This window comes from Lolium rigidum, chromosome 1 (genome assembly GCF_022539505.1).
Source record: "Lolium rigidum isolate FL_2022 chromosome 1, APGP_CSIRO_Lrig_0.1, whole genome shotgun sequence".
Taxonomy (NCBI): Eukaryota; Viridiplantae; Streptophyta; class Magnoliopsida; order Poales; family Poaceae; genus Lolium; species Lolium rigidum.
The window spans coordinates 72,433,620-72,445,109 of record NC_061508.1 but is presented as its reverse complement, the minus strand read 5'-3'; the positions used below and the strand labels follow the sequence as shown (position 1 = coordinate 72,445,109).

The 11,490-nt window shown below is 51.2% G+C and overlaps 1 protein-coding gene across 1 annotated transcript; it reads left to right on the top strand.

Moving 5' to 3' along the window:
- The first annotated feature begins 1,011 nt into the window (after positions 1-1,011).
- Positions 1,012-2,348, top strand: LOC124675611 (protein trichome birefringence-like 21). Its single transcript, XM_047211682.1, has 2 exons — positions 1,012-1,488; positions 1,581-2,348. Exons 1-2 carry the CDS (start codon positions 1,012-1,014, stop codon positions 2,346-2,348), a joined length of 1,245 nt encoding a protein of 414 aa, XP_047067638.1.
- Positions 2,349-11,490: the final 9,142 nt, after the last annotated feature.

Sequence of the window (11,490 nt, the reverse complement as noted above, 5' to 3'; positions counted from 1 at the left end):
ACGACAGCGCAACGGAGAGCACATGCCCAAAATCACACCGGAGGGAGGTGCAACACCCAGACCATGCCTCCAGCAAGGTACACGGTACACAAGAGCACCGCCGTGGTCGCTCTGACCCGAGGCCAGAGATAGGATTTCCCCTGGAGAAGGCACCTCACCTCAAAACAGGGGAAACTACCACGACACATCCGGGAGATGCGTCGACCACCAGCTCGCGCAGGCAGCAGGGGCTGAGCGGGGACCGCGCCAAGCGAGGACGGGCACCATCGGTGCCGTCCCATGGCGTGAGGGCTGGGTGGACTCCACCGGAGACAGCGGGGAGGAAGGCCATGGTAGGGAGCCGATCCCCAAGAGGGCGAAGAGGCGCACAAGCCAGAGGCCAGAAGGGGCAGCGTGAGTCCAGCGGCGGGCTCGCACGCGAGCAGCAACAGAGCGCGAGGAGGGAACCAGTGCCTCGCCGTCGCCGTCCACCCGGGACGGCCTCCTCTGGCAGCGGCAAGGGAGATGGGGTGTGGGAGTGGGAGGTCTTGGCGGCGGCGGCGTGGATGCCTCGGAGTCGCCCGGGGGCGACCCGGAGGCGGCTCAAATCCTAAAAATTAAACTACTAGTAATTGAAATAAGCAAAACCGTTTTTTATTTTTAGCGCCGGCGGATTATTAAAAAACAGAGCAGCAGTGGCATCATCCATTCCACTCAACAAAGCGTCACGTGATGGAGAGAGGCCGGTTAACAGGACCAGTACGCGGTTCAAAATAAAGAGGCGCAGGGCTAGCCGGCCGGCCGGCTCTTTCCTTAAACCAAAACCAACGTACCATCACATGCGCGCTAGCCACGGACAATTCACCATTGTCACCACGTGATGCCATCACTGTCCTCGGATTAATCTGAGACCAACATGCAGCAGCAGTTCGCACCTCAACGCAAACACCATTGTCAGCTAGCTGCTGCTTCTCCGAGCGAGGCGTCGTCGCATCGTCGTAGCTAGCGGATCTGCATTGCCTGGCTGGGCCAATGCAGAAGCTCCAGCTAGTCAACCCGACGGCGGTGTCACTCCCGGCGGTCGTCATCGTCCTCTTCATCGTCACCACGCCCTACCGCCGTTCTTTCTTCGACGCCTACGGCCCCGGCGCCTTCGTCTCAATCCCGTCAGGTTCTCGGCATCCGCCGGCCACGAACTCCGCTCCCGCCCTCGCCCGGGTGCCGCAGGAATGCGACATTTTCCGGGGCGAGTGGGTGCCGGACGACGGCGGTGCGCTGCCGTACTACACGAACCTCAGCTGCCCGGTGATCCAGGAGCATCAGAACTGCATGAAGTACGGCCGCCCGGACCTCGGGTTCCTCAGGTGGCGCTGGCGGCCGGCGGGGTGCGAGCTTCCCCGGTTCGACGCCGCGGGGTTCCTGGATGTTATGAGAGACCGGTCCATGGCGTTCGTCGGGGACTCGCTGGCCAGGAACCACATGCAGTCCCTCATCTGCCTCCTGACCAAGGTAATCATACACCAGTTTAAGTACTAGCTTAAATTCATTTGGAATTTGAACCGATTAAAGAGTCAGATTTGATTTTGATGATTTCTTCGCAGGTGGAGTACCCGAAGGACATCTCCACGACGCAAAACCAAGAATTCAGGACGCTGCACTACGCGTCGCACAACTTCACCGTCTCCGTCTTCTGGTCGCCGTTCCTCGTGAAGGCGAACCTGTCCGACGCCGACCACGGCAGCGGCCGGCTGTGGAACCTGTACCTGGACGAGCCGGACGAGGCGTGGCTGCCGTTCGTGTCCGGCTCCGACTACGTGGTCATCTCGGCGGCCAACTGGTTCACGAGGCCTTCCCTGTTCTACGAGTCCGGCCGCGTCGTCGCCTGCCACTACTGCCTCGTCCCGGGTGTGCCGGACCTCACGCTGCGGCACTCGCTGCGCGTCGCGTTCCGCACGGCGTTGCGTGCGGTCACGAGCCTGCCGGGGTTCAACGGGACGGCCATCGTGCGGACGGTGTCGCCGACGTCGCACTTCGAGGGCGGGGAGTGGGACAATGGCGGCGACTGCCGGCGGACGCGGCCGTACGCGACCAACGAGACGAGCATTGCCGGGCTGGACCTCGACTTCTACACGGCGCAGGTTGAGGAGTTCGCCACGGCGGAGGCGGCGGTCAGGGAGATGGGCAGCGGCGCGAGGGTGATGCTGATGGACACGACGGCGGCGATGGTGCTCCGGCCGGACGGGCACCCGAGCCGGTACGGGCACTGGGCGCACGAGAACGTGACGCTCTACAACGACTGCGTGCACTGGTGTCTGCCCGGCCCCATCGACGTGTGGAACGAGATGCTGCTCCAGATGCTGCTCGCATGATCCATGCGTCTACCGTCTGTCCATGTCGTGGTTGCTCATTTGTTCCGGTTTCTGATGTAGGCTGTTACAAAAGACTTAGGCTTTAGCGTAGAAATAGATGACAAAGCATTTGTCGTTTGTCACTTTGTTTACTCCAACATATGAATGTCTGCACATTTGGGTCGTATTTGGAGGTCTGCGACGATTCCCCGGGGATTGAGTGCGTCCAGAGGAGCTATGAGTGGATTTGCTCACAAAACATCCTACCTGCACATCTATACGGAAACAGAACCGCCTCCGCCTCGTAAGCTTTGCGCTGCCTTCACGTCCGTCTACTCCATAGATCGATTTTCCCTTCTCTGGTCAGTTTCGTTGGAGTTGAAAGGGGTAGAGAATCGGATCTGTGTGTGAAGTTTTTAATAAAAATAGTATTTTTTTAGAGATTTAATAGTTATCTTCTTTCCTCCACCCGTCTTAATAGAGATGACACCGTCTACAATAAACGATCTTCGACAACGAGATCTTCTCAACATCAACGGTGGTGTTGGAAGTTTACAATTGTCACGGTACTACTTGCTTGCTTGAATTACTTCCACAGATAGTTGAGAACAGCAGGGGATTAGAGAGGGAAGTTTCAGATTCAGGAGAGAGACGGAAGCAGTACAGAGGTTGAGGAAAGGAAATTCAATCTCCACATTCTCAATCGATGCCCCCGACTTGGCACAGCATCTCTCTCTTATCTCACTTCAGTACAAACGTGACCTGGTCCCTTACAATTGCCAGCTCATCCTGTTGATGACACGCTCCAGTAGTCCAAGCCCAATCAAAAGAGGCCACGTGTTAGTCATGGGTCTTCACATTCCCCCGCCCTTGAAAGACTGCTTGACCCCAAGCAGGAGCAGTCGGGTAGCGCCTTGCCAGATCATCAACATCTTCCCAGGATGTGAGATCAGGTGGAAGAACACTCCAACGGACTCGAACGCGAGCCGCCGTACCTCCACCATGAGCGATATAAGCACGCTCCAGAAACTGTAATGGCTCGACAGTGACATTAGTAACAGCTGCCAATGAAGCAAGAGAGTCACTTACAGGAGTATGTGGAGGAATATGTTGCTTGAGTTGTGACACATGCACCACTGGATGCACTTGACTAGAGGATGGTAACTCCAATTTGTAAGCGACTTCCCCAACACGCTTGAGAATTTTGTATGGGCCAAAGAAACGAAATGCAAGTTTCTGATTGCCTCGAGCTTCGACCGACTGTTGAATGTAAGGCTGCAACTTCAGATACACTCGGTCCCCAACCTCAAAGCTTCTCTCAGAGCGGTGTTTATCTGCTTGTGTTTTCATCCGCTGTTGGGCACGAAGGAGTTGCTGACGAATCAAGTCCAGCATAGTGGCGCGTTCCTTTAACCAAGCATCCAGATCGGCTGACGCACAATCATTCACTGAAATTCCCAAGGCACGAGGTGGATACCCGTAGAGAACTTCAAAGGGAGTACGACCCAAAGCAGAGTGAAAGGATGTATTATACCAGTACTCGGCCAAGGGCAGCCAATCAGCCCACTTCTTCGGACAAGAATGCACCATGCAACGCAAAAAACCTTCCAAGCACTGATTTAAGCGTTCAGATTGACCATCCGTTTGCGGATGATGAGCCGAGCTCATGTGGAGGGTAGTGTCAGCTAGACGGAACAACTCCTGCCACAATCTACTTGTGAATATACGATCTCTGTCCGAAATGATCATACCTAGCATACCATGAAGGCGGTAGATATGATTCATGAATTCCTGGGCCACTTTGAATGCCGTGAAAGGGTGGCGTAAAGGAATGAAGTGGCTGTACTTTGAAAACTTATCAATTACCACTAGGATCACATTATAGTTATGAGACATAGGCAGTCCTTCGATGAAGTCCATGCAAATCACTTGCCAAGCTTCTGTTGGTACTGGAAGAGGTTGGAGTAATCCGGGGGTGCGCACATGTTCTGCCTTGGCCTGTTGACAGATAGAGCAACTGGCAACAAATTGGCGAATTGTATCTTTCATCTTAGGCCATGAGAAGTACTTCTTGATGCGATGATAGGTGGCCAAGAAACCAGAGTGGCCTCCCATACCACTGCTATGTAAGGCTTGCAGAATGTGCTGTTGAGCCAACTGGTTGTTGCCTACCCATACTTTGTTATGCAAGCGAATTATACCATCCTGCAATGTGTAACCTTTATCATTCTTTGTTGTCACACTGAGCTTAGTAATCAGTTCGTGTGCTTGAGGATCATCCTCATAGCCATTCTGCAAGTTGTCCAGCAAAGCCGGTTTTGCCACAGAGACATTGACTGCTGCAAGATCATGAGACTGTCTTGACAACCCATCAGCCACTGCATTAGTACTGCCCTTCTTATATTTCAGAGTGAATTGCAAGCCCATCAACTTAACAAAAGCTTTATGTTGTAGAGGTGTATGCAGCCTTTGATCAGTCAAGTGAAGCAAGCTCTTGTGATCAGTATGGATATCGAAAGCTTGATGCTGAAGATATGGGCGCCATTTTTCAATGGCCAAAAGAATGGCTAAACATTCTTTTTCGTATGCCGACAAGGTCTGATTCCTGGAATTAAGTGCCTTACTAAGGTAAGCTACAGGGTGGCCTTCTTGTAATAACACTGCTCCAATGCCCGTGTTCGATGCATCTGTTTCCAAAGAGAATTTCTTCTGGAAATTGGGAAGAGCCAATACCGGAGCGTTGATCATGGCCGATTTGAGCTGCTTGAAAGCCTCTTTCTGAGCTGGGCCCCAAATGAAGAGCACCCCCTTTTTTAGCAGTTGTGTGAGAGGTTGTGCTATAATACCATAATGTTGAACATATTTCCTATAATATCCTGTGAGACCTAAGAATCCCCTGAGGCTTTTAATATTTGTAGGTGCTGGCCATTTTTGAACAGCCTCCACTTTACTCATATCCGTAGATACCCCATCCGGACCAATTACATGTCCCAAGTATTCCAATTTGGTGAGAGCAAACGAGCATTTGCTTCGTTTGATATAGAGTTGATGCTGTTGTAATAACTGAAACACTTCCTTCAAGTGTTGTAGATGAGTTGTCATATCAGGGCTGTACACCAAAATATCATCGATAAAAACCAGTACACTTTTCCTCAAACAAGGGGCCAGGACTTGATTCATCGTGCTCTGAAAAGTTGCTGGGGCAGAAGTGAGGCCAAAAGGCATCACAAGAAACTCATACAGTCCGGATGAGTGTGAAATGCTGTTTTTGGTTCATCACCTTCCGCAACCCGGATTTGGTGATAGCCAGAACGAAGGTCCAACTTGCTAAACACCTTAGAGCCTGCCAACTCGTCAAGTAGTTCGTCAATCACTGGCAAAGGATGTTTATTCTTCACAGTAAGCTCGTTAAGCTGACGATAATCAACACAAAAACGCCATTGGCCATCCTTTTTGCGAACCAACAGGACTGGCGAGGCAAAAGGACTCGAGCTTCGCTGGATTATACCACTGCATAGCATGTCATAGACCTGACGCTCTATCTCATCTTTTTGTTGCGGTGTATAGCGGTAAGGTCTGGATTTCACAGGTTGAGCTCCAGGAATCAAAGGAATCTGATGATCCTGCAGTCGTCGAGGTGGTAAAGTTTTTGGTTCCGAGAACAGATCTTGAAATTCCTCCAATAATTCAGCAATGAGTGGTGGCAATGTTTCTTCACATCCTTGCACAGAGGATTCCTCCAACGACAGAATAGCATCACAATGTTGTCCAGTGATTTGCACCACATGAGACAAAGCTCCTCGTTTGATCATGCCACGCAGTTTGTTTGCTGACACTGCTCTACAAGTTGGTTTAACTGAAGGAGCACCACATAGAGTTATGCGACGACCCTTGTGTGTAAAACGCAAGATCTGACGCTTCCAATGAACCCACATTGGGCTGTAGAGATCCAACCAATCTTTCCCGAGAATCATATCATAGCAGCCCAATTGCAGAACATTCACCGTGTGATGGAAAGTATGTCCTTGGACTGCCCACTCAAAATTAGGAACATAAGTGTTACATTGAACTGTTGCGCCATCAGCGACAGTAAACTGCACACCTGCCATGTCTTGCGTATGACACTGTAATTTATCTGCCAAAGTTTGACTGATAAATGATGAAGCGCTACCAGAATCAATTAAGATCAGGATCTGATGCTTCCCAACTGCCCCTGGAAGTCGGATAGTACATTTAGCCCGACTGCCTCGCGGAACTGCTGTTGTCGGAGCCACTGCTGCAATCAACATCAAATCATCAGGATCTGAATCAGTGCTGCTATCATGCTGGCCAAAACTGTCACTGCCCGGTAAGACATCCATCAACTCTTCAATCACATGGAGAGGCACATGATCGGGACATTTGTGCATTTTGCTGTATTTTTCTCCACAGGTAAAACAAAGGCCCTTAGATCTTCTATAAGCTTTAAGAGAATCCAACTTATCTTCCCACTTGCTAGAATCAGATTTCTTCCCTTCTTCAGACTTGGGCACTGAACGTTGATCTTTAGATACACGATCAGACCGAACAGAAAATCTGGAATAATCTCTAGATTCATGCCGAGATTGTTTAGGCATGGATTCCATTTCCTCCTCCTGTAACAAAGCCAAAAGACTAGCAGTATCCAAATCTTGAGGAAGATGCAGACGAACTACTGAACGTAATTCAGGTTTAAGCCCTTCTATGAACTCATCTACAAAGAAACTCTCATCTAAAGCAGAGTTATAGAGCAATATTTGATGAGAGTGAATAGATTGAACCCGGCGGCATTTGCTCCCATCTGAACTCCAATTTCTATTGGTCCACGCTAGGAGTAGGCCCAATCTGGTGGCAGGGTATTTTTTTGTTAATTTGAGTATAATTGCTAGGTATAGTACATGGACCCCACGGAGAATTAATTTCTGCCCCGAGCCCGTGACCCTCGTCCTCTCCCACCTACCTGTCTAGCTGTCTCTCACCGGCCACCGCCCGCCCATTGAGCTCTAGACTAGCACACTTTCGGCGACCGCCGAGGCCACCCTGTTCGGCGCCCGTAGGCTCACCGACGTGGGCTCCCAGAAGGCGCCGCCGCTTACCTTGGCGAGCCCGAGGCCACCCCCGTTCGGCGCGCGCGCCATGCGGCTTATTCTCCGCGAGGTCGGTGGCTCCTAGGCCAAGGCCGACCGCGTCCCGCTCACCGTCCACCTTCATGGCTTCACCGAGCACGTCCCTGGCCGTCAAGCTTCGCCCTTCGCCACGCCGCCCGTCGCCGCCGCTCTGCTCGCGCGCAAGCGTGCTGCTGCGCGCCTCCGGCTCGCCACCCATCTCCGACCGCGGCCCCGAGCCGTATGGATGCGGCCGTGCCGCCTCTCCTCCCGTGCGTCCGCGCGCGCCGCGCCTCTGCTAGCAGCTGCTTCTCCGTCCCAAAGCAAGGCGGCCGGAGCAGGTGCACGGCGACGGTGGCCGGCCTGGACAGGTGCTCGTGGCGGGGCGCGAAGGACCTTCGACGGCGCCGTCCGCCGTCATGCGCCCTGCCCACCCACTTCAGCAGTGCCATCTCCGCTACAGAACATCAAGGAGAGGGACGCTGCCGCTGGCGCCGCTGTCTGCCGGTCGCCGCTGCATCTCCCCGCAGACCCATGCACCTCCACGCAAATCCATCCGCGTCGTGTGCTGCCTCGTCTGCGCCGAGCCGTTAACACTTCGGCCGTGCTTAACTTCTTTGGCCTTTTCTCTCTCCCGGCGGGTCCTACACCTGTGTATTCTTCGATGTATTGTTGATTGTCCTAAAAAAATTGCCACCGCAGTTGCAGGCCCACCTCTCACTCAGCCAATGGGAGAACGATTTCACGCAGGTGTAAATGCCGCCCGGTTCATCTCAGAGTTTCCCAATATTTGATGTCTCAGTTTCTCAAACTGCTCTACATATTCAGTTACTGGACCTACTTGTTTTAACTGACGTAATTGTCTACGGTATTGAACATATTTGTTTTTGCCAAATTTGTCATGCACCATACGACACATCTCACCCCACTCCTCTATCTTGCCTTTAGTTTCAACATTACGCAACCATAAGGCAGCAGTGCCTTTAAAATTGAGCGACGCATAGCGAGTGCGAAGCCCAGGCATGATCTGATAGAGCTCAAAGTACGTCTCACATTCCTGTTGCCAGAGTTTCGGATTTTCCCCATCAAATTTGGGGAAATCCATCTTTGGGTTGGACTGACTAGTAGACCGACCACGATACTCCTGTCGCTCGTACATGTCCTCACGCTCACGATGAACTGAATTGATAGTAGCACGAGCAGTGTTGGTTTGGACTGGAATAGTACCTGCTCCCGGGGCGCGTGATAGGTTCCCAAGGATACCTATGGCATCACCCCGGCGGAGATGTGCATCGCCGTGGTCCACTGACCCGAGGCCCGAGCTCGATGCCGCTGTGCGCGTCGGAGGAGCCTCCTTCGAGAACGGCGGGTGCGCATGTGTAGAGACGTTGATGGCGACGACCTCAGTATCGTTGCTGTCCCCGCCGCCGTGCCGGCCGCAGTGTGCGGGGGCACCATGTCCGCCAACCGCGCCTCGAACGCATCAGCACGAGACGAGCTCATCGCCAGTTGCTCCTGGATCGAATCCACCTTGAGGTCCATGGCCGTCATGCGGTCGACGACCTCCTTGAGTAGGCCTTCGAGTCCCGTGCTCTGCGCCGCGAGATCCCCCATGGTCTTCGTCAAGGATTCCTCAATCTGCAACTGGACCCTGCGAGGCGCCAGCGTGAGCGTGGATCGAGATCGGGCGAATTCGACCAACCGCGGGTGTTCCCGGAGGAAACTTTGCACAAATCGGAGGCCGATTTGCACCCAACGATCAGGAGAAAAAAAATTCTCGTGAAATTCAACCCAATTCACCGATCTCCGCAGAGAATCGCCAGGCTCTTGATACCATATGTGCTTGCTTGCTTGAATTACTTTCACAGATAGTTGAGAACAGCAGGGGATTAGAGAGGGAAGTTTCAGATTCGGGAGAGAGAGACGGAAGCAGTACAGAGGTTGAGGAAAGGAAATTCAATCTCCACATTCTCAATCGATGCCCCCGACTTGGCACAGCATCTCTCTCTTATCTCACTTCAGTACAAACGTGACCTGGTCCCTTACAATTGCCAGCTCATCCTGTTGATGACACGCTCCAGTAGTCCAAGCCCAATCAAAAGAGGCCACGTGTTAGTCATGGGTCTTCACAACAATATTCTAGGTATGAGCCTTCGGATCATGCTTGACCACATCTATTTTGGATATTTTCTAATGATTGCTGCGAGGATGATTGTCTTCGCAACATTTGTCACAGCTTCTACATCTTCGACAATGTTGATTCGTACTCTCGGCTCTGCAATGATGTGGACAAAGTTGTCCAGTTACTTTGCCCTGGCATACTTTATCAATATTAATTGACTAATTTAATAGTTACGCGCGTACACGTAGCCTTAGCCATGCGGCTCAAATTAAAATTATGGAAGACCTTTCGATTGTCATGGAAAAAGAAATAATTGGAAGACCTTAAAGATTTGCTTTTTCGATTTTATTTTGTAATTGCTCAAGAAATCTCATGTACTACCACCTACTATTTGCTATTTTAAATATAAGTGGTATTGATGGTAAAAAAGAGAGTGGATTTGCTCATCCAAACCGGGTGCTCTGATAGAATGCGTACTTTATACGTATCCAGTCTTATACATGTATTGTAACACATGACCCCTAACGGCAAGGCCAGCCGTTGTGTGCTGCGCCATTCAAACAATCCTTTTTTCGCACACGTTTATTATGGTGTCAGAACTTAACGCCTCACCTAAACCTAAGCTTCCGTCTTTCCCGGGCCGCCACCACCGCCGAGATCCCATCTCGTGATGGCCATCGTTTCTTCCTCCGCGGTGGCTACCATGCCCACTATCATTGATAGAACCATGCCCGCCTCCGGTTCGACCACCATGCCCGCCACAGTGTCCGTGACGGCAGGCCAGATCGCCCCTAGCACGACTGCACTATCTGTCATCTCCATCACGTCATCCATAACCATCAAGCTGACTAGTGAGAATTATCTATTCTCGAGGGCTCAGGTGGCTCGTCTTCTCCAGAGTCAACTGCTCTTGGGCTTTGTCGATGGCTCGACGCCTTGCCCAGCTGCCGAGCTTGTTCCAACGCATCAACACTGAGTTCAACAAGGTCAATTTCACCTCATCCATGACTGACAATGTCGTTGGTATGATCCTCTTCGCCATCACCACGCGCGATGCATATGAGAAGTTGAGCAGAGCCATCGCCTCTGTGTCCATCGCACGATCACCAGGCATACACCAGCATATCCGACCTCAAGAAACATCCTCTACAAGGTTGGCAGTGTTCGCACTTATGCCATTCCGATTCGTGACTTATTTGATCAGCTTTTTGCCACCGAGCATTGGATCAGAGTGCGTCATGAAAGGCATGCACCTCCGACGTGGCCTATGGAGTATCGCCCATCGTGGCCTATGGGCCTGGATGCGGTGGTGGCTTTTGGCCGCCCTACGCCCTAATGTGTGTGCGCCTCCGCTCGAACCAATGCCAAGAAGAACGGATGCGAGCTCTTGATGACGGCTACAAGCAACATCAAAACAATCTTGATACGTTGGAACTTCAAGTGCAGAGTGTTGTATCAAGGAAATATTTTTTCCACAAGGGTGACTCGAGAGTTTATATCGAACTCTCGGGGAACTGAATGGAAAAGTGTTCTCTTCTCTCTTCTTCAAAAAATCCTGCAAGTAAACTAAATTCCTTGTGTCCCCAACTCCACCATGTGGTTGTCAAGCACAAGGTTTCGCGTAAGTAAATAACACAAGTAGTACTAAAACAAGCATAAACTAAACTAGATAAAAATAACTAAGTAAAAACTGTAAAGAGATTGGTTATTTTTGGTGTTTTGGATGCAAATAAGAAAAGTAAATACTTTTTATATTTTTCGGATTAAAATAGTGCAGCAAATAGAAAACAATGTAAAAGCAATATAAAGGTGTTTCTTATGACAAATAGTGGACCGGGGTTCATGGGTTCACTTGACTATTATCTTGTAAAGTTGTGGTGAACAAAAAATAATTCATCAATGAGATATGAATGTACAA

Bases quoted from the DNA above. Each gene is read 5' to 3' on its own strand.
- LOC124675611 (XM_047211682.1), top strand. From the start codon at position 1,012: ATGCAGAAGCTCCAGCTAGTCAACCCGACGGCGGTGTCACTCCCGGCG. The intron at 1,489-1,580 runs GTAATCATACAC...ATTTCTTCGCAG, and splicing joins TCATCTGCCTCCTGACCAAG to GTGGAGTACCCGAAGGACAT.